At 45.5% G+C, this 23,814-nt stretch overlaps 1 protein-coding gene across 1 annotated transcript; it reads right to left on the bottom strand.

The window, feature by feature from the left end:
- Positions 1-1,914: 1,914 nt before the first annotated feature.
- kdm7aa (lysine (K)-specific demethylase 7Aa) lies at positions 1,915-21,975 on the bottom strand. Its single transcript, XM_062517659.1, has 18 exons — positions 21,861-21,975; positions 13,291-13,376; positions 12,731-12,848; positions 12,116-12,276; positions 9,533-9,674; positions 9,230-9,416; positions 8,794-8,956; positions 7,843-7,930; positions 7,613-7,719; positions 7,278-7,369; positions 6,717-6,803; positions 5,814-6,050; positions 5,278-5,402; positions 4,705-4,832; positions 4,407-4,492; positions 4,172-4,314; positions 3,475-3,848; positions 1,915-3,218 (listed from the first exon to the last, which is right to left on the bottom strand). The coding sequence occupies exons 1-18, from the start codon at positions 21,956-21,958 to the stop codon at positions 3,130-3,132; spliced, it is 2,511 nt and encodes an 836-aa protein (XP_062373643.1). The 5' UTR covers positions 21,959-21,975; the 3' UTR covers positions 1,915-3,129.
- Between the last annotated feature and the right edge of the window lie 1,839 nt (positions 21,976-23,814).

Here is a 23,814-nt window from a genome sequence, read left to right on the forward strand (position 1 = left end):
GACAAATAAATACTGTACATATCACTGAAGGCATGAGCAAAACCCTGCCGGCAGGCTAGCACCTCTAAGGGGGCGGGGCGTTCGTAAATTCAATCGGACACACTCTGGACGCTCCAAGATTGTGAAGTTCTGAATAACACTCAATAATTCCGAATTTCCGAACGATTAAGAGTGCTCGGAGTGCCAATTTACGAACGCACCCAAATAATTGTGGAAATGGGCTCTGACAGAACATCTAGCTAAGTGGTTTGTAATGTTATTTCTGTGTAAGGGATCAAAAAAAGAGTGTAGATCAAGGACAAGGATGAGGACTTATAGCGTATACAATAGTGTGTTTATGGGAGGTATTATCGCCATTGCATTCACTAGTCAACCTGCTCTCCAGCTAATCCAGTTAGTTTACTTGTCTGGTCAGGGTTTTGTTAAAGCTTAAAAAAGATAGTTTGCTTAAAATCAATAACTCTAGGATGTCCAAATAATATGTATAACAATAGAATTAGGTAGATGTTGAATCACCATTGTATTGTAGTTGGAAGCAGTAGACTAGCTCTCTTACATCAAATGGATCTTGACCCTTCTCTTTCTACAAACAGGGACACAGATCAACAGTCAAAAAGTATGTTCGCATCCTAAAGATTTCATTTTGTAGAAGAAAGGGACATCTTATGTCCGTTAGGTAGAGGCGCTTTAATTTTTGTTAGATTCTGCTTGAATATTGTTTCCACTCGCCAACAAAATAAAAGGGTTCTCATGCGTTAAACACTCAGAACATCTGTTGTAATGCAATCACAAATGACACTTACATTGAGGTACGTCTCTTATTTTTGCTCAAACATTTGGTCAAAGTACAACCAACCTAGGTCAACCTGCTATATTTGAAAATACAATATTGAGTTCATGTGGGCCATCGAAGTAAGTTTAAAGCAACTATCACTTAAAGTATTAAAATGGTCTTTAGGTAGTACTCCATCAAGAGCTTGGCCAAGGCTCAGGATCATAATCATAAAAGGTATATGTATGGTAAGTAAATAGCGTCGTCATGATAGCTGAAACCATAGTAACACAGACGGACATTGCTGGTGATGAAATCAGATGTCAGCTCTGTGATTCGTTCCCTGAGACAAACTGCAGACCCCACTTAGCAGTTAGGCACCATACCATCTCATCAAATAATTTGGATTTTTTTTTTTTTCTTAAATTCAGAAATAAGCAAAAGAAAAAAGATAGGATGGAGGAAAACATCATGGACAGCGCATGGATTTAGAAATAGTAACAAGACTTTTTTCTGAAAATCAATTAAAGATTAGTTATTTCCCACTCCTTAACACATCCATGGTATCATGGTATAAAAATGAGAAAATACAAATGGAATTTTCAGCACGCAAATCAGGCAACTGTGTCCTAATTAAGTTTGGTTGCAGTTTTGCCCAATCAAGCAATACCTAATGCCTCATCAAGCCAGGCATTTAAAATGTCAAGGAAACTTACTTAGTGTAGTGAGAGGTTGAGCTAAAGTAAACTGTTTAATAATATCAACATTTACAAAAAAATACTTTGTACAGTGTGGAGGTGAGGATATAGGATGCATTCAGGACTTAATAATAAATACACAGTTGAAAAGCCATCAAAAGAAACTGATCCAAGTCAGATACCAAAAAAGAAGCAAATAAATTAAGTAGGATACTCTATCATTCATCCATCCCTGTACATCATCTAATGCCTTTAAAACCAAGCAAACTCCTACCCTACGAATACTAAAGATGACAATCTCATCAGGTCTTCCTCTGACCAACAGGGGGCAGCAAAGCACTTATCTATGGTTCTGTGTTGGCGTGACTTGAGCTGCATTTTTGCTTCATAAAACATTTAACATATGGCTTTGATACTCTTTTTTTTTTTTTTAAATAAAAACAAAATACACAACAATTCCACGGATGCAAAATGTTAGAGCATTCCGGCAAAAACTGTGATGGCTGCAATGATAAAAATACATGTGTACAAATGACTTGTACATTCCATTACAAGAGGTGAATAGTGGCGGATCAGAGGAAGACTAGTGCATGAGAATGCCCTCTAGGACCTAAGTTCACTCCACTCAACATCAGGTCATCATTATTGCTGGTGTGACTGAGATAGGGGGCGGGGGAAGAGGAGACACACGCAGGACACACAAACTTCAGCACCATTAAGGAATTTTCCAGTTTATCACCATAGCACCTTTCCCTTCTCAAGGTCTAGAAGGACCCCCTGTGAAGAAAGAGAGAGAGAGAGAGACAGGCAGACAGCTATCTAGCTTAAAGACAGATGTAAAGGTAGAAGTGGATAGATAGATAAATAGATAGATAGACAGATAGATAGAGAGATAGATAGACAGAAAGAAAGAGAAAGCGAGAGAGACCAACCTCACAACTAGGTGATCCCCCACCCCAGTGTTAAACCTCAACAGGCCACACAGCCTGTCCTCCGTGCGGAGTTTGTCCTTGATTGTCCTTGGCCTCAAAAAGCACGAGGCTCGCTCACCTCGGCGCTACAGGGTGTCATGGAGGTAGGGAAACAGTGGAAGCTCCAATAGTATGGAGACGAGAGGAAAAAAAAAACAATGCAAAAAATGCAATACAGGCTGGTTGTAACTGGTGTGACGATTCGACTTATGTGATGCCAATGTGGAAGGAGGCTCCTTTATTCTTGGCAACATCTCGGGCAAAAATTGTTGGAGAGCTCATGAATTAAAAAAGAAAAAAACAAAAAGTGTCACAACCATTGTAAATTTCCCACGGTCCCTGCAGTGTCGAGAACATATCCTCTTCTTTTCTCTTTTTTTTTAATCATTTCTTTTTTTTCATTTGCTCCACCTTCTGGGTGTTGAACAGGTGCAGCAATGTGCTTGCTTCCATCAAACATACCCTGTCTCATTAGCATGCACAGTGAGCGTGCGTGTATGTGTGTGCGTGTCTGTGTGTGTGTGTGTATGTATGTGTGGGGTGTAGACGGTGCGCATGCCTCAGATGTAGCTTTCGTGGCTTTTGTGTGTGTTAAGTTCTACGTGTCTAATCCAAAGATGAGCAGATCATTGAGCCCAAAAAAGACAGCGCCGCTCTACTCCGTCGACATCTCCTCTGAATCTTCCTACTACACAAAGAGACGATTGTGTCTACTGAGTTTCAGGATCTTCCCCAGTCTCTGCTTAGCTGTAGCCATTCCTTTCTTCGGACGCTTGCCTGAAAAACAGCCAAAATGAACATTTGAACCAGGAAGCAACGACGACAAATGCCTAAATTAGAATACCCTAACTGCAGGCTGCACAATTTCATCATTGGTCTCCATAACTTTGCCTTCTATGTTTGGCAGCAGCATAATTTACTTGCTGAGCTAGGAGGGGACTGCTAGGCCAACATGCAAGTCTTGCCAAAAAGGTGCCACACCGGTATAAACTAACAGCAAAAAAACAGGAGCTGACGCAAAGCAGCCTCGTACCTTTAGTAGCCTGATTGCTGATGGGAGGGGGGTTGGAAGCATGTCTCTTGGAAGGGTGCAGGGGAGGGGACATGGAGCTCTCCCGGTACTGGAAGTCCCCCCTCGGGCTGTCTTCTTGGCGCAAGGGACTGGGCGGGAGCTCGTGGTGGTCCCAGGCCTCGCTGCTACTGTTGCCCTGGCTGTCCATGAAGACCTTGCTCTCGGGCCCGGACGGCGGCTGCCTGTCTCGGTGTTCCGGCGAGAGGCGAACCGTTTGGGACCACCATGGCTCCTGCGAGTTGCCATCCTCGTCAGGCCGCTGTGGGCAGAGCAGCCCAGCCATGGACAGCATGCCCTGAATGGCTTCTTCTGTGCTTGGTGAGGTAGGACGTTCTCTGCAGATGTAGAAACACAGAGAAGACCTTTAACTCTCTCCAAGCCTACCCAATCGTTTAATGATTTGAACCATATACTGAACATAGCAGCCACATGAAGAACGATATTGTTGCTGATCACTTTTAGTGCAATTTTGACTGACCAGCCATCCGAATCAATTACATTTTAGACATCACATTCATCAACATAAGGAGAGACTTGTTATTATTGTTGGTCAAGGCGGACAGTTTTATCGTTATGGTTATTGTTGTTATTTTCATAGTTACAGCCCTGTATTTGTAACCTCAGGTCACATCACTATATCAGGAACTTGCTGCTTTACCTTTTGAGTGGCCTGTGTTTATGATTGTGTTTTGTGTTAGCCTGGTGCCCCATCATGCTTCCTGAGTCCTCCATCGAGCCCTCCACGTCGTCCTTTTCATCCTCTGAACTCCCTGAATCTTCATCCGAGGAGGAATCCCTCCGCTTTAAGTGACAAAGTAGGAAACAATGTCACTTTTAAATCAAATAAATCTTATCTCATCACAAGGGAGGAAATGAGATAAGTCAGTTAGTACCTCTGTGCTTCCACTGTCCTCCGATTCGGTATCCGAAACACCAGACATTTCTCCCCTGAGTTCTGGCTGAGTACTTGTGTGAGTATCTGTAGGGAAAAAAACAGTGCTGATTAGGATAGTGCTCATGTTTTATCTCAAATTAGGATAGTGCTCATGGGTGTTCAAGGATTCATGACTCAGTATCAGAAAAACCACAAGAATATAATGTTCCAAACACGTTCATGTTCAAAACACAAACTACTAGACACAATATCATGGACTTCTACAGCCTTTGTGACCAGTGACCTGTGACCTTTACCTGTTGAGCAATGTTGCTCTTCATCCGAATCGATCCTTTCTGTCTTGACCTGCTTAAGTTGGTATGTCAACATATTCCCGTTCTCAGTCTTTACCGAAGTCTTCATTAAACCACGAGGCCGTTGGTCTCTGTTGAGTAAGTCACAGACACAATGTTCTTTTCTGTCGATCAAAGTACCAAGTACCAAGTACCAACTGCCCTGTTTGGCAACGGCTGCTCTAGAAAAGGCAGTGGCAAGATATACTACCGTGAGCAAAACTGTCTAACATAGTTTCTAAAATGTATTGACCTAATAACATAGCATTGCACTTTGACACTGTCAAATTAAAACGTATAAATTCAGGGTAATTGCTGCATTTTGATTCAGCTTTTAGATTTCAGGGCAGGTCACCTGACAAAAATAGGACTCTAGGAAGATTGATGCCAATTAGGATCTATAAATCCCTTTGGACCTATAGATGACATGCCTTTTTGCAGTGTCCATGAAGCACGTTATCTTTGTTATGTTGCTGATGCCTCATCGATACCAGGGTTATTGCTACCTTTCAGTATTACATGCCAGACGTTTCTCACCTGACAATTCTGCCATTGCTCATCACCAGGTGCAGATTATTGTCCAAGCCCTTCTCGATCGTGACCGCAGAAGCCATGGAGACTTTGTTGAACTTTCCATGCACCCTTGTGCTAAAATCTGGATCCTACAAGACATGGAGTGAAGAGATTTCAGTGGGATCAAATGGGGGAAAAAAAACATCTCATTGATTGCCAGTAAAACCATGCGGCAACCATCATCAAACGAATCCTGCACTCTGATCTTCACTCATCAAGGCATGTGCTTCATCCAGCTAACTTCCAAACTGAATCCAAGACATGTGGATCACATACTTTTCATTTTGGGATGCGCATTTTGAGAAATTAGCTACCCCAAAGATGCCCCAACTCCCACACACACGACCAGTGATGGGGGATAAATGTGCACCAAGAGTACTCGGTGATCTCAAGAAACAGAATATTACGGCCATGTTTCAAATATTACTGCCATCCATCATCCGCCATCCATCATCCGCCATCCTCCCCATATCCCTCCCGTGATGCCTTGCTGCGCTCACCTCCTCCAGAGGGCCGACCTCCAGCCTCTTCAGGACCTCGCGCGTGTGCCGCTCCAGGACGTCCAGGTTGGAGGACAGCTTCGGGGCCTGGTGCTGCTGCTGCTGCTGCTGCTCCCGCAGCCTCCGAGCCGCCCGCCTGGCGTGGCACCCACGCTCGAGCGTGGAGCGAGTCAGGGGACAACCCCCAATTCCCTGAGTTTTCATTGGCTTGTGTCCACCGCCACTGCCTTGGTCCTCCTGAAAAGGTATAAGGCTGGGATTATACTTGCCGTTAGACCAAACGTAAGCGTATGCGACCGTGTGCGACCTGCTGTGTCCTGTGTACAGACTCGCTGCAGCATTACGCACCTTACTGGAGGTCTTCACCAGGGGGAGACTAGTAGCCTAATATCAGATGTGGATGTGGCCATGTGCCATTGTTTACTCTCATGATTGCCCCCAGCTTTGATGTCGATAATGCATCTTGCAGTCACTTTCTTTTGGCAATGATCGCCCCCTACTTTCTTGTCAGTATTGCATCTCGCGGACGCGTCGTGGTCGCTTGCGACGACGTGCACGACCGACGCACCAAACTACCGCAAAATACGCGAGGCAGCCATGATGCGTACACGAACGCGTTGTCTACAGCAAGTCTAAACGTGCCTTAACAAAGTTCATGGGACATTTTGATTAAATGCCAGCGCTGGCAAATGATAGGGAACCCGACTAGCTCCCAAACAAGTCCATTGTGGTGGCTTGGTTGGTTTTAGTTCATTTCAAGCAGACATAATACGAAGTTCCAACTCAGTCCTCACAACACACACACACACACACGCACACACACACACTCGCACACATTCAATGGTTCCAGGTGTGTCTCAGCTCAAATTCCCCCACCAGCCGTATCTCCAAAGGTTGACTTACCTCCAGGTAGCGGATTTCCTTGGTGAGCCCCTTGACCAGGTGGTGTGGTCTGATATGGTCAGGAACCTCACTGGTGGGCTCGGTCACCTGGGGAGAGAGCATACGCATTCAACAGTGAGAAGCCTGTGATGGGTTTGCATTCGTGCTCCACATCCACACACAGGAATACAATATACTACTATCCATATGCCACACCTGGACTATAATGTGATGTGATGTGATGTGATGTGATGTGATGTGATGTGATATTGACCAGATGTTACAGTTGCTGACATATTGTATTTAGAAGTAGATTGTGTTGTCATATCTCTGTATATTTATTTTCTTCAAACTTTGTTTTTATTGTTTTCTTGACATAACATCTGAAAACAATACCCATTTGACAAAGTATATTCCCCTCCCCGTCCCACTACCCAGATGGCAACACTGAAATTAAACAAAATACAACTTGAATATTCGGGTATACAGACACACACACATAAAACAAACAAACAACAACAACAAATAAAGAAATAAAACAATAAAGAAATTAAGAAATACATTTTAAAATTAAAGACATACCTCTCTTTTAAGCCATGTTTTCAGTGCACTGATTAAAGCTTTGACCCCTTCCACCAGGTAGGCTTGGGGCGGACAGTTATCCTCTCGCAATTCTGAGGAGAAATATTTGATCGTTAAAATCACACGATACATATAATAAGCAGAGATTTAATTTGAGTGTGATTGTTAGTGTTTGAAGTTGTTGTCATGGCGAATATGTGTGTGAACTATGCAGCAAATCCAATCTTGATGGATTGTGTATCAATGAATCTGATCATGATGATCATGTAGTCCTATAATGACCGCTAAGACAATATATGTATGCAGAAGAGTGTGTTTTAGTTTGGGGTTTTTACCTCTCAATGTCTCCAGGAGATTCTTGGCCACATACCAACAGATTGCCTCAAAGTAGGGAAACTTAAAGAGGTCAGGGGTCTTCAGACGTCGTTCCATTTCATAGCACCTGCCCGATGCGTACAAATCACATTGAGAGTTATTAACTAACCTGCTGCTAGGTATTTTTTTTTAGTTACGTGACCTTCCAGGCATTCGTTCACTCTCAGGTTAAGGTCTGCAGAAAGCCTACCTGAGCTGCATGCCTATGTTTAAGTTGTGAAGAAAGTTTCCTCCGAATGCCATAGAATCCTGAGAGGTGAGAACGGCATGGATCCATCCTGCAGGGGGCAGCAGAGAGCAACAGTTAACATCCGACAACAACAACAACAACAACCACCACCTTCACCGGCAGCTATGCAGACGGAGTACACATTCTCCCCACAACAACGAACCCCTCTGATCGATATCTCGTTCCCTGTCCTGTTCGACGCGCCACAGATTAGAGGCGTTCGACGTTAACGGAGGAGCTTTGGATAAGGGAACTCCGGTGAAGCGTTAAGTTACAAGCAAGAGTGTGAGAGAAACCAGATGCTCTAAAGACACCAGTGACCAGAGGCTGGGAGAGGGATCTACGCCTGAGTGGGTTGTCGCTCTTCACTTATACACCCCAAAACACAAACCTGTGCCTCCCTCTCTCCCAAACTGTGATAAGGCCGGCTCCTGCAACACGATATCCCTCACCGCAGTGCCTTATCTACTATTTACAGCACTCCTGGTTTGTCTTTAACTAAAAAAGCTCCTGGGCTGAGCTAGAGTGATTTCCACTGGATAGAGCCACGTCTATGATACAGTCAATTGGGCCTGTTGTGTTTACACTGGTGCCAGGCAGAGACTTCCATGCTTCTCATTCCCCTGGCAATGAGCAGGGTCATCACCCCCTCCGAGCAGTGAGCCAAATTTTCCTGGCAAGCTCCCTGGGAAAATGTTGATATTATTTTTGACTCTGGGTCTGCTTTGATGATTTTTGAATCTTTCTTTCACTCTCTCCAAGAAACTATTTTCCATTTCGTGGGTCAAGCAAGGACTCCACAACCACAAATACCGAAAGGGCCCCTAGTATCGAGGAACTGGCGCCGAGGGCCAGAGGTGGTGCTTGGGTCTTAATTCAAGCGACCGGACCGGAGGAGGTAAATGTGCTCACCTGTGGGAATGAGAATAGTGGTTCCTTGCCGCACCACGCACTTGTAGCACTTCTCCACCTTCGCCCCGAAAAATACTTCACTCTGATTGACAGAGGAGCTCCATGCCTCGTAAAGTGCAAGGTTTGCCTTGGTCGGCTCGATCAAGTAGAATATCTTTTCTCCCTGCGGAAATAAACCGGGACAAAACACACCAGTTAGTCAGAGGACTTGAGTTATATTACCTGCAATGTACAGGGGCTGTTACTGCCTTGCAGCCTGGGGAACAGATTCATTCTTTACATGCATGCCGAATCAAAACACACGGTGGCATGTGTGCATAAACAGACTGTTTTATATTGCCATCTCAACATAAATATGTCTGAGGGCTTGTATAACATTGCAGTTAAGGAAGCAGCTAGCAGTCATATATCTAAAGAGGGCCTCTGAAGCTCCTACCCAAAGGACGTGGTACCACACCGACGTGCCCCCAAAGTCTATGTGAAAGTCAGTGTAGCTGTCTTTCACCCCCATCAGGCAATACTTCTGCACAAAGGGCTTGGGGAAGAAGGAATCATCCGGCCAGTAGTTCTCCACCCAGGACATCTTCTGAGCGACATCCGGTACCACCACCAAGTCAGACATCCTGAGAGGATGGAGAAGCAATCAGTATCCCCGCGTTCACATTGTGCTGCTCTTCCAGCTCTGGATAGTACATTAGTTCATTTGGTAGTTGATTGTTGTTTGGCAACAACGACTTACTTTGTGTCTGAGAATTCCAAGCTGATGACGTTCAACACTTTTGGTCGCTGAGGCTGGTAGTAATACTTGACGAACTCTTTGAGCTTCATTTTGCTGTCTGCTTGTCTGGCAACGTCGATGACATCAATGACTTTGTCACCCCCTGCAAAATCAAAAGTGCTCATTTTACTCACTATGCTTTAGCTGTAAGCGAGATTAGCATGTCTTGCTAAATCCTACGAGACATTTCCATGTACATGTAAAAGACTTGGCAGGCCAATACGGCAATTATTTGAAAGTTTCTGGATCAGTTGAAACAGCTGGTAACATTGTGTTCCATACAGGTTTATGATTACTGCGTCAAGAGATTTCGGACTCGTGGGAGTAATTCTGATTCTCTCTGAGCATCTATTTTTGCAATGCTCCTCTGAAAGCATCAAGTATTCTAATACAATATAGCTTTGCGGCATCTTTAACCACAGAAGCTGTAGGCCATTTTAACCCAGGTTTCACTAGGCAGTTTTAACTAAACTATATGAACACACAATATAAGCTACACCACAAATAATAGGGTAAAAAAAGAAAAGAAATCTTTATGGAGCAAAGTCCAAATTGGGACCATTTCCCTAACTACAGACTGTAAATGGGATTGCTTAATTGCCGGGGCTTGGAGCTAGCTGTTATTTCCACGCCGCTGTGCTACTTCCCTTGGGGAATTTCTCACTCTGTGGGGGTTGCTTGCCTGAGCCGCCGGAGCGGAGGCAGAGGCAGTGGCGGCAGAGGTGGAGAGGTGGGAGAGTGTGGAGGCCCTGGGGGCCGCCGGAGAGATAAGCCCGACTGACCGACACGCACAGCTGTAGGGCAGCAAATCAAAAACCCGCCGGTCCAAAGGGCCGAGTAAGCAAGCAAGCGGGCGGGCGAGCGAGCGAGCGAGCACCGGAAACAGGGCTGCCAATAAGCAGGGAGAGGACAGCTGGCATTTGTGTGATCACCCTGCCCCCCACTGCTTCTTCTGCCGCCAAACCACACACACACACACACACACACACACACACACACAAACACACGAGAGCCCAGCTGGCCAGCGTCTGATGACAAGGAACAGCTGGAGATGGAGGGAGCGCTTGGGCAGGGCCAGTGGAAAGCGTTTTGGAGCACCGCAGTCCCTGGACGTCTGACTAATCAAGCATCTCCGACGAGGGAATGGGAGGAGGGAGAGAGGGAGAGAGAGAGAGAGAGAATACCTCTACACCAGAGAGACGGACGGTCCTCTCCTCTCCTCTCCCTCCCTGCAGATGGGGTTGGGAGGCCACCACCTCAATCCCAGAGTCTATCTATCTATCTAAGAGCCCGACCAGAGGGGTCGAATTACGCTTTTTTTTCCCTTCTGGCTGTCTTGGCAAGCACAGGTGACAGGATACTAAACCAACAATGGGGGGTGGAAGGGCCTCTGGAGTTCACAGGGACCGGACGCCTCTGCTGACAAGGAGGGAGGGAGACAAGAGAGAAAGACAGACAGACACAGAGAGAGAGACAGAGAGAGAGGAGGAGAGAGAGAGAGAGCGGGAGGGAGGAAGACAAGAGAGGATGACAGAGAGAGAGAGGGAGGAAGACAAGGAAGAAAGACAGACAGACAGAGAGAGAGAGAGGGAGGGAGACAAGAGAGAAAGACAGACAGACACAGAGAGAGAGACGGAGAGAGAGAGGGGAGAGCGGGAGAGCGGGAGGGAGGAAGACGAGAGAGGATGACAGAGAGAGAGGGAGGAAGACAAGGAAGAAAGACAGACAGACAGAGAGAGAGAGAGAGAGGGAGGAAGGAAGACAAGGAAGGAAGACAGACAGACACAGAGAGGGAGGAAGACAAGGAAGAAAGACAGACAGACACAGACAGAGAGGGAGGGAGAGGGAGAGGGAGAGGGAGAGGGAGGAAGAAAGGGTCGAGCCCTCCACCCATTGTGTCCCAAACTGTAAGAATGTAATGCGATCTGGCCACGGGGGCCTCCGCCCCAGTCACAACACCTGCTCCTTTAAAACAAGAGGCGCTTATTGCTCAATGGAGCAGAAGGGGTGGCGTGTAATTGGAGCTTAAGAGATAAAACACAGCCGCTGCGGCGGCGTTGAACTCGAGATGCTCGCCGCTCGCAAACGGAGCCGTAATAAGAGCCAGAATGTACCAGGCTCTCGACAGGACGAGGAAATACCTTGAACCTTCAGACCTTGAAAGCCGGACAACTATTGTCTTAGATTACAATCGACTTTTGATTAATCTTCGATGACCAATGCGTAAGCCTTCCAATTTAAGCATCAATTGTAGCCTGCTGGTATTGGTCTTTGTCTTCATGGTTTTATTTTTGCTTAGTGATCCAGAAATTAAAGCTATATTGCTCATGAGATATCCATGTTCTGTAACTCTTGCATGTGACAGATTATGTACCGAACATTCACCATTGAAGTCATTGAATTAATTAACATTTTCTATATAAAAAAAACATTAATTAATTCATCCATGAAGCACTGGGAGAAATTCAAATACAGATCAAGCAAACAAAGACAAACACGCCCACACCCACACACAGCTTCAACATATGGATGGCGGTTCCTCACCCACACACTCCTCCACGTCTTTGACGGAGAAGGAGGGAGGGGGCAGCTTGAGACCCAATCCCTCAAACTCGGGCAACATGATGGGGTGGTTGAACCCCTGCTTCTCCAAATACTTTGGGGTCACGTGATGCCCTTGCATTTTCAGGACAATCTCATCCGCACTGAAACACAAAAACACAAAAAGAGCAGTCAGTGATCGGTCGTAAGTCAGGCCACTGCTTTAGTTGATATCTCCTTTTACTCCACATTTACAAGGACTGATGAGTTACAGTAATGTCCTGTGTATAAGCCGCAGGACAGTGTTTTATGCAAGTTAAAAGAAACAAAACCATATTGATACCATATTAACTGCCCCCATGTATTAACCTCATAGCTGAAGAAATGTTGCAAAATCAATGTATAAGCCGCGGTTAATAGCTGGGAAATTACAGGTAGCCAATTTTTGCTCTCACATTTTACAAACAGAATGCAAGCACCGTTTCAATGTGGCTTTCTCCAATAATGAAGAAACTAATCAATTTCACTGCGGTAACTTTTGGTTCCTCCAGACCAGCAGATGTGGCAGAACTGCTGAGAAATCACTTGAGTAAACAAACACGGCTCTCTGGCCCCTACCTGGGAAAGCTCCTCTCCTGCAGCTCCCGCACAAACACCGACGTCCCCGCCTGCACCGGCTTGGTGCCGTCACTTGGCTCCGTGTAGTCATGGCGATGCCAGTTATTGCGCTTTTTCACTGCAACAGGTTCGGTTGTAAACAATGTTAGGGCACGATGTCTCGCTACTTAAAATTACACTTTGTTTAGTTGTTTCTCTTGAAACATATACTTTACAACCACCAGCACCTCCTTCAAGCACACATACGACATCAAGAAGCAAAAGTGACTTACTGCCAACCACACGTTCCCCCCTTCTCCCCGCACACATGCACACACACAAACACAAACACACACACACACACACACACTCTTCCTTGCTTGCTATAACCACAGACTCTGTGCACAGACTCAATGATGGGATTACTCTACCACTCAATTAGCCTGTTACCGTCTGACCCCAGCACTTTGGGGGGAGGTCAGAGCCGCACTGCGTCAGGGCAGAAAATGATCAGTTCCCCAGAGGTCAATTTATCCCCCGCTGTCTGTCTGTGGTCAGGCCAAGCCAAGGGAGCCACTTACTCAAGGAGGGTCCATGCTGGACATCGCAGTTGGGACAGTGATAGACGTCAATATCGGCCGCATGGTGTTCCTCCACGTGGACACAGCTGAAACAGTGAGAGATGCAGCTCATTAGTGATCAGTCCATTAAGACGCCAGAATACAAACAGTCACAGGCAGAAGTGTCGTGTTGGACCCTCTTCAACATAGGTACTCATTTGTTGTGTGTGTGTGTGTGTGTGTGTGTGTGTGTGTCCGGTTCATTTCCTGATCATGTGATTACAGTTTCCACATGTGCGTCTTGTTATTGGACTCACTGCTTGTCATACTGCCAGGATTTAAAAGAGCTTTGAGTCTGAGCTGTAGCTAGGCTACCCGAAATATGCAATATTTACATGAAGGAATGTCTGGCAAAAAAAGAGATCCCGTATAGGCTATATTTCTCCCTGATGCATCAAAGCAGACTGCTACAGCCTACCGGTAGTCTTCTGACAACCTGACAATGTCATCCATCTGATGTACCTCTCCCTGAATAACATTCAGTTGAAAGCATTTAAAGAGCAAGTGAAGTGAGTGAGATCTTTAAATGACATCATAACTGAGCAAAACCAGCAAGAACAGATGATACTTGTATCACCCTTCAGGAGAAATAGGTCTACACAATGAAAACTGTTGATGTTGAAACAAAACTGAAACCTAGGCCCAAATTGTTGAGCAAAACTCTCACACATCCATCAAGAAGCCTCTTGCAGATATGCAGCCACTTTATAGCACAAAGTCTTCTTCTAACCAAAGCATCACCGAAACCTCAACCACTCAAAAAAAGAAGCACAAAACCACAAGGGCTCTATCAACAGAGGCATTCTTCAGCTGACGATCAGAGCCCTGTTACTAACATAATGAGAGGAATTAGTATGTTTCTTTTGTGTTTCTATACCCAATGTGCACTGCAAATCACCTCTGTTGACTTTTTTTTTGTCAGTCTGGTATGTCAAAAATGTTCCCATGAACAGAGTCAAACAATCCACCCCATGGAACATGCTAGGCTATATAGGCTATAGGCACAATGGTTTGGCACAATGGTTTAGCCTGCTGGGTGAAGCTATGTGCAGTTTCACAAGATTGGGTGCATCAAAGCAACATCTCAGTGGCATACCTATTACATAACAAACCTGTTGTAAAACCTGTACAACAGTAACATATTAGCTCAGTCCTAATATAGCCTGTGCTCACAAGTCTGAAGATAGAGTTGATGGGGTGGTTATCTTGATCTACTTTTATGTGGCCTGTTAAAGCAGTTTTTCTTGCTGCCCTCAAAAGACTGTCTAGAGACCAGCAACCTATTGTGGGTGGGTCCATTCACATGTCTTTTATCTGTATTTGTTTATTTGTATACCACTTCAGTGAACAGATACACCTGTATCACTCTCCCACACATGCAAAACAAGTCAAAGCAAATGCAGTGATGTGCTTCAGACATTATACCAGCCAATCACAGGTGTTCACTTGGTTCAATGACCTCATGTCACCTGGCAGAGCTGTCTGGTGATGTTGACTTGAAAACGTTGTGAATTTCCTGTTAAATATAGCATACCCTCACATAATACTAGTGTACTTGGCAAGTAGTGAAACCGAGCTCACTGTTCACACTGTACATTTGTGGTGAAAAACACTATGACTAGCCTGGCTAGCGCCTACCACTTCTCAAATGAAGTTAATTGGAAAAAATGCCCAGATCCGTTCATTGGGCGCCACGGATGTCTATCAAATGTGTCTGTGCATAGTTCATCATTGTCTTGCTTTCCCCCCCGTTCTGTAATTGGTCCCCTATTATATTATGTTTCCAGACCGCCTCAGCCTCGTGAATCAAATCACCGCGCAAGTCAGGATGGGAACACCCAGGCTCCTCTATGACTGTAATGTTGAACCAGACAGAAGCTGACCACCAGCAGGTGAGTCAAGCAGACCTGTTTGCAGTACAGCTGACAGGAACTAACACATAGCGAGCTGGGGTCCAACCGGTAGAACTGGAGTGAAGCTGGATTAACCCGCCATAAACAAATGTTTGGGAGATGAACAGGCCTATTCATTTGTGTTCGATCATGCTAAGGTGCTGGGGAAATAAATCTGATAGGCCTACTTTAAAAAAGAAAAAAGAAAAAAGAAAAGAAATTAAATCTACCGTCTGCTTTGTTTAGGGAATGACACTGCCTCAAAGCACCAAAACATTCAACTCAGGATGGGAACACCCAGGCTCCTCTATGACTGTAATGTTGAACCAGACAGAAGCTGACCACCAGCAGGTGAGTCAAGCAGACCTGTTTGCAGTACAGCTGAGAGGAACTAACACATAGCGAGCTGGGGTCCAACCGGTAGAACTGGAGTGAAGCTGGATTAACCCGCCATAAACAAATGTTTGGGAGATGAACAGGCCTATTCATTTGTGTTCGATCATGCTAAGGTGCTGGGGAAATAAATCTGAAAGGCCTACTTTAAAAAAGAAAAAAGAAAAAAGAAAAGAAATTAAATCTACCGTCTGCTTTGTTTAGGGAATGACACTGCCTCAAAGCACCAAAACATTCAACTCAACATTTGTCAGAAGACAGCTGAATTTTTTGCTGTCACTCCACTTAAAACAGGAGCAATCAAAACAATCCACCTGTGCTTCCAGTCATACATCATTTGGAGTAGCTCCCATCCATAAATGTCAGTGTCAGAGCAACTGCTTTAAAAAAAGCTCAAACATCAAAGCTTTTCCCCCTTTCCTCTGCAGAGGCAGAAGAGGACGAAGAGGTAAACTGTTGACACAGTGTTTTTTAAGGACACGGGGTGGGGTGGGGTGGGGTGGGGGGGTCAGAATTAGCAAGTAGCCCCAGTCCTGTCCCCCAGCTGTTAGGAGGGGGGCAGGGCCAGAGAATTCCTCTAACTGTTATCTGCTTTGATCTGCCTCTTATTGCAGGAAACTGTAAACCAAAACAAAGCAGCCCCATTAGCACACCCAGGAGCCGTTAGCTTCTTTGCCTCTGGTGGGTGGCGTGGGACACGAGACCTCTGACTATGGACTCCACGAACTCCCTTTTATCTCTCGTCAACAGCAAAGAACACACCCGGTTGCTGTATGTTAAAACATGTGGCGTGCCAATGTTTATAACATAACTCAGCATAAAATGGTCAGCAGAAAAAGGGATAAAAAACAAAATCCATCCATACAGAAAACATGGTTGACTATATCGGACACATACAACATAACTTCCTCATTATACAAAGAACAACACTGCAATATGACTGTTCTTCTTGTGGAGCTAGCTAATATATCAGTGGAACACCGGGGACAGCCCTGGCTATCATTTCTACAAGCCATATTATTGCACATCATTATATACTTTCTATTAATCCTCTTATTTCCTAGCAAAAACGCCCACTTCTGAAGTGTGGCTCCTTGAGCTGGTTAATCTTGAGGAGGACAGAGGATATCTGTGGGAGGCTGAATGACTGGGCAGTGGAGGCTGTATAATGCCGCGGCCTGTGGGAGGAAGATACGCGGCGCGGCGCGGCCCGGCCCGTCCCACACAATGACCACCACCGCACAGTGTCAGTGCCCCTGCGTCGCTCGCTTGCTCACTCACTCGCTCACTTCCTGCCCAGACGGCGGAAACAATAGCACAAACACTTCTCCGCGCTCATCTCTCGCTGTTGCCACAAGGGCCGAGCTACTCAGGCAGACACTCACAGCCACAGAGAGAAAAAGAGTGTGAGCGAGAGAGAGTGTGAGAGAGAGAGAGACAGAGAGAGAACCCTAACCCTAGGAAAAAGAAAAAAAAGAAAGAGAAAGAAAGCACATTCGACAGTGTGAGAGAGTGTGTGAGAGAGCGAGCAAGAGGGAGGGAGTGAGAGAGAAAGAAAAACTTCAGTCACAAGGGCAATTATGTCATGCCGGGCCCGACAGGGGCGACGTGCGGGAGTGCGCTGAGGTAAGGGAGGCAGTTGGCCCGTCGTTCCCCCTTCTCCACCCCCCCCCCCCCCGCCCACACACACACACACCACCCCGCCCTTTCGGCCCTTGTGTAACAGCTCGGGAAACAGGGCACTGTGCCACAGGAGCAGCTCTCTGAGTCAGCGAATGTGTCACCTGTGTAACTGATTAACTACCTAACAGGCTCGCAAATCCGAGGAGAAGGACGGAGAGACAGAGAGAGAGAGGGGGAAGAGAGAGAGAGAGAGAGGGGGAAGACAGAGGGCCAGTGTTCCGGCTGAGCGCAGCGTTGCCTCTCGGTCGGAGTCATGCCGTCCTCCGTGTGCGTCACACGGAACTGACAGAGCGGCGAAGCATTCACTCGTTTTTTTTCTCTTCTTCTTTTTTTTCCCCCTTCGACGATGACCGGGACAAAGCTTGTGGTATTCATCGCTGAGATGAGACTGACCCATTCTCTTCTAATTAGCCCAGTTAAGACACGTTATTCTCTCCTCCACCCTCCACCTTCCATCCACACCACCACCACCCCAGGGCCAAGGTAATAACAGATGGCAACGACAGCAACACAAGTTTTAACCCTCTTCCGCAATTAGGAGATAACAAGCAAAGAATCTCTTCACTGATACTGGCCACCAACACAAACACAAGACGACTCAACATCTGTAAGGCACTTAAATCTGCCATGAAATGTTTTGTGACTCTTTTTGTTTTATCGACTTTTATCGACGCTCACCGAATGTTTTGTGGCTAACGTTTTCAGTACTAATCTGGGAACAAGCAGCTGATTACAACCTACGCCAGAGAGCACAACACAACACAACACAGCACAACACAGCACAGCACAGGCCTTTGCGTCAAGGCCACAGAACTCTGGCTGGCTGGCTGTCTTCATAGCGGCGCGACGACACCTTGGCCCCGGTTCCTTCTGGCCGCGGGGTGACACATTAGTCAGCCCCACCGCGAAGGCCTCATTGTTTCCAAAGATGCTCGGAGGAACACAATAGCGATGGGCGGGCCGAGCCATTTGGGCGAGGGGTTAAATAACCCCCCACACAGGGATCCGATACGCCTTCATTACGGAGCTGGCACTTTTCAAATAAATTAAGGGGTGGTGACTTGGGTGTGTGTGTGTGTGAGTGTGTGTGTGTGTGTGTGTGTGTGTGTGTGGTGGGATGGGGAGGGAGTGCAGAGAACACACAAAATGCAGGCCCCTGACTGCGACAAGAGCTGCGAGGTTTGGTCGTTGGTTCAGGCTGTGAGCACCTGGTTTGCCAACTCTAGTTTTGAAGGGGGCGGGGGGGGGGACTACAAACTCTGTCACCACATTACCAGGTCCCGCCTAAACTGGGAGTGCAAACGGAGTTCAAAACCTTTGGCTAGCCGTCAGAAAGGGGTTAAACAAGACAGACATCTGAGCCCAAGGGAAGGAAGTAAACCAGACTTGTCCTCAAGCTCCAGCGAGATTGTATAGGCCACACTGCACACAGGAAGCGCAGCCTAAAGCACCAGAGGCTATTTATCCATAGGCAAACACCCGTGGCACCATAACAGATGTAGGTCTGACACTAAGGCCAATCATGGTTAAATATTATTTTTATATTCCATCACATAGCCTAGCAGTCCTTACTGGGGAGCAGCACTGAACACATAAGTTGTCCTTTTTTTTGCGTAGTGCTATGCGATATCTAAGAAATTTAAGAAACAAAAAAAGGAAAAGCAAAAAATAATTCCAATTCTGATAACTCTTACTAAATATAACACTAACCTGGATCAATATATTGCTTTTTTCAACACACCGCTAAAAAGAATACCTAATATATCCCAATGCACTGGTCCTGAAAGCCAGGTCAAGTACCAAATCAATATGTGACTTAACTTTTCAACCCTGATCAGACACTAAATAATATGATTTGACCCCCAGCATCCAGCAACGATGAAAGTAAAAAAGCCAGGCATGATGTTTTTAGTCTCACAGACAAAAAACAAAAACGGCCCAAATTTGCGCAAGAGCACAGTGGCAGAAAATAGGAATGTAACTCGAATGCGTAACCCAATACAGCCAACCCTATTACGCTGAAGAGGAAGACACATTCATCTGTCTTGTGTGTTTTCCAGCCATCGAGATAGAGACGGATGGGGCATTGAACTTGGCTCAGCAGCAATGCCATCAATCTTCCCCCCTGTCCAACGCATCGCGACTCATTCAGCTTCCCCCACCCCTCTTTTAGACTCAGGCCCGGCGGTGCCAGACATAGGACGGTCTAGCTGCCTTAGCAGTAGGCGACTCACTCGAGTCAAAGAGGGAAGAAATTGGCCAATGCCATACCTTGACTTCAGAAATGACCTTAAGTGGGCTATTTGGGTCACACAGTCAGTGAGTCAATCACAACTGCTCAACTGCAATTTCAGCCCAGAGGAGCAATTTTCACAGATTGCAACATCCTATCTGAAAAACAATTTAATTTCAATCTCAACAGAGAGCAAAAACACAAAACAAAAAAAACAACAAAAACAAAGACGTTCCTCCATTTGAGGACCCCATTATGCGATTGCCAACTGCTATCCTCCCCTTATCTGCCACCGATTTGATCCCAACCCTTGCCCATGTATGCATAGGCCTAGTGCAAGTGTTAGATCGTGGCAGGGAACAGGCTGTGTATAGCCGTTATGAAGAGGCTGATAATCCCATTGAAGCCTCTCCCGTACAGGCCCATAGTTTCCTGCTGATTATCATACAGCGCCATGGTTGGGTGGGAGGGATAATCCCATTTGGTGGCTCTAGTCTTGCACACACAACAAGGGGCCTCTAAAAAACGAGAGGGATGAGCGCACTAGCAAGGCAGCGAAACAACATCCAATCATGCCCGCGGTTGCTGTCGTCCAATCCCGCAGTCACTAGGCAAGATTGGTTGTATTTTTTTCCACCCTCTCTCTGACTGCGTTGTTTGAAGACCATCAAGAGTCAGTGGCCTCTGTTATGCTTTTGATTTTCACCAGAGGGAAAAAAGCACAAAGGTGAACAAAATCTCCCCTTTCTTCGTTGCGCTGTGTGTTTGTAGGCCATCAATTATCAAACGTGTCCCTTACGACCTGGCTACAGAGCTTGGGAATGGTGGGGCACCAAGCCCATTTGGTTCAAAGCCCAGCCAGTCATGTGCAACTGCTTATTAGTCATAACTGGGAATGGCTTTGTATTTGTTCCTCTTCATGACATGCCCAGGTTTTGACAGAAACGTTTGCTTACGCAAGGCCTTACAACACAGTGCAACAGAGACAATCTGTATATTCTGGCATGGTCTAACAAGTACATGATTCACTGTGATTTCAACTGTCAAATAGAGAAGTTACTTGACCAAATTCTCAACCAACACATCCACACAAAAATAGGGAGTCTTCAAAGCTTCCCAGCAGAATACTATGTCCATCATGAACGTATTCGTGAAAACAAACATTCAAATGCTAGCTATATAAACATGGTACGAATGAATGATCGGTGGCATCATTAGTCGCTGCAGTAGGCTACATAGGCGACGTGCTGTAGGGAAAATGTCTCTTTAAATTGTAATTCTTCTCTTGTCCACTAGATGGGTTTTGCAATGTGTCTACTTTTGTTCAAGGCAGGCATTTAAATCCCCCGATTTAAACCAACAAGAAACAGAGAATATTTGACATTATCAATGTCTTCCCGTGATCACTTGTAAACCTAACGGATTTGAGAACAAACTTTCGAAGCGGCCAACACATTCTGTGAATAACCTTACCCCTAATCTGTTTTGACAAACTTATCCGACTAAAATTAGCAAGATAGCTAACTTGCTAACGTTGTATGGACTGATTTCGGTGTGCTGAGGTTGCCTGCCCTGAACCCCGTAAAATAGCAGTATACCCTACCCAGGCAATGTTATTTGAACATGCCGTGGTAGTTCATACCGACACCGTATCTACATAAGCGACCATATCAATAGAAGAGTCGTTTTCAGATGCCAGACAGGAAACCCGCATTAGTGGACGAGTTTCCCGTGGGTTCACGAACGAGAGCGCTAGCTAGCTTGCTGTCAACCTTAACAGCCTACTGGCTTGCGTAAGTTTCTATGTAAATACAGACAGATAATGTTTGTATCTTGATGTCATCGACGGCAGGGATCCTTCCAAAACAGCACATGAATCAACAACCTACAGGAACAAAAACGTCAATCTCCTCGGTGACGTCTCATTCCCCTAACAAGCTGATATGAACAAAAACTTGACACAGTCCAGCAACTATCGACTTGCCATTTGGTAACGTTAGCTACGTTAACTTGCCAAGCGTTGATGTTACGTGCGACGATTAAATTCCATAAAGTAAAGACTCTTGAAACCATAGGACGATGACATTATAACAGAACACCACTTATCCCATCAAAATTAAAACCTATTTGACGTTTGAAATCCATTCCTGATTGTGTTACCATAATAGTTCCTAGAGGGGTAACTGTGACAATAAAGACGCGTGAAGAGACCCCCAGGATTGCTGTTCGACCGCATGACATGCCGAGATTTGTCCGAAACTGCGGAACTCCAACGAAACCTAGACACACCAACCTCTTCCCCCATCTAAAGGAATCAATTATATACATACCTGCCGTGAAACCAGTCCTTACAGATATCACATTCGATCATAAACCGGCTCACATCATAGGGCTGCCGGCAGACACAGTATAGCGGAGCAGCCGCCATCTTCCTACTGTCCCCAAACAACACTGGAATCAAGTGGGGCGGGGATTGTGTAACATACACGGAAATAGCCGAAGGAAAACCCGATTACACGCGGAAAAAAAGCTGACCATGCTTGGGCATGCCGGGGATTTGACGTCAATATCAAAACTATTTATTCCGTCAGAGGAGACCATCAAGGCCACCGTCTGTAGACCTATTGTTTTTTTTTTTTTGGTTGACGGGATCACCCTGGTTTCCTTTGATTAGGCTAAGGAAGGCTGACGTCCACATCAGGCTGAACATAAGCTGGGATGAGGTTGGAAGTGCACATGCAGCAAATTTGAATCTGGTTCAAGTAAAAACATTTTTGATTTCTGGTGAATTTCAAGGTTATTTTTCAAAATGTCAGGGGTCATAGGGACTCATAGTTTAGTGATGATCATCTCTGACCTACAAATATGACATGATGCCAAATGACACAGACTGCCACTATAGCCCCAAGCTATATAGGCTGGTATCCTCAGGAGCTTCAGTTTGTTTTCAGTGAGTAAAGACTGGCTAGGCCGCATATCTTGCACTTGGGGTATAAACTCCATGAAATCTTGATCACATTTTTGATTGACTTTCACATTTCATGTGAACAGTTGAATGCCTCATGTTGTAGGCCTAGACCATATATCCACACGTTAAATGTGACATAAATGACAAAAGACATGAAGCATCAAATGCTAAATTGAAATTGCTTATCGTGGAGGCAACTGCACTGAGTGCGGCGTGTGCTACGTGCTTCTGGGGTGCTACGTGCATGGATGCAGCGAATAGCAATGAGGCGCGCGCCGCGCAACCCAGCTTCTATACCCACGAGCATTGTCGCCCATCCCCCATTCACCCATCTGTCCTACCGTGAATAAGTAGTCGTAATAGCCTGCACGCGGCATGGCACTCTTATCTTTTATTTACGACCCGTTTCTGAAGAGAAGCACTTCAGACTCACACGCGTTTATAAAGACAGACTTGCATTATTAAAAATGGGGTAAATCTTAACTTAGTCACTAAAAATGGTTCTTCAAGGGGTAGGCCTACATTCTTAGACTAGCCTACCCTAGAATAGCCTAATCCATTCCTGGCATAATTCTTTCCACATTCTTGAGAAGTCTTTGTAAAGTTGGGTCCAACTGTGTGGTTTCAGGGGGCTTTTGTTAATTAGGTCCGGTGTCTTCGGCCTGGCAATTCCCCTAGTTTCATGATAGCTCCCGTCGTGGCCTGCAGGGCCTTTAATGAGAAGCTGTCATCACCTTCACATGTCTAAATAATCAGGGCAGGCAGAGGTCCGCATGCACCATTCTCCTCTGCCCATGACAACCTGCATCAGACTGACTAATGGCCTTACGACGACCTAATACAGCTAGTGATACAAAGCCTTACTATAGGCTACTGAAAGCACCATACTTGAAGATTAATTAAGATTCACCTGTGCATTGAAATCAAAAGGTGCAAAACAGGCCACATGCTCAGGGGCCAATCTCCATATGTTAATCAAAACAACAACTGTGAATTTGGTAAAACAATGGGTGACAGATGTCATGTGAAAACTGGCAGGATAAAATAGGATTTCATTCTGGCATACCAAAGGTGTGTGCTGACACGTGTCTCACTATTAATTCCCCCCCTCTATTTTACAATTTTGATTGGAGCTCACAGCTGTTATATTTCAGTTTTGTTAAACATTAATGACAACATAATGGATCCACATATTAATTATTAAACAGACATCTAGTTACTGCACTCATTCAAAATGCTGACGTGTCAGATGCACAGATATTTCTGGAGATGCTATAGGTGTCAGACTGATTGTAAAATTAAAGGATGATATTCAA

Source organism: Sardina pilchardus, chromosome 17 (genome assembly GCF_963854185.1).
Source record: "Sardina pilchardus chromosome 17, fSarPil1.1, whole genome shotgun sequence".
NCBI lineage: Eukaryota > Metazoa > Chordata > Actinopteri > Clupeiformes > Clupeidae > Sardina > Sardina pilchardus.

Coding starts and splice junctions, on each gene's coding strand:
- kdm7aa (XM_062517659.1), bottom strand. CDS start 21,958: ATGGCGGCTGCTCCGCTATACTGTGTCTGCCGGCAGCCCTATGATGTG. Junction 12,849..13,290: donor CCAGCATGGACCCTCCTTGA/GTAAGTGGCTCC, acceptor AACCTGTTGCAG/TGAAAAAGCGCAATAACTGG. Junction 7,720..7,842: donor AACATAGGCATGCAGCTCAG/GTAGGCTTTCTG, acceptor CGCATCGGGCAG/GTGCTATGAAATGGAACGAC.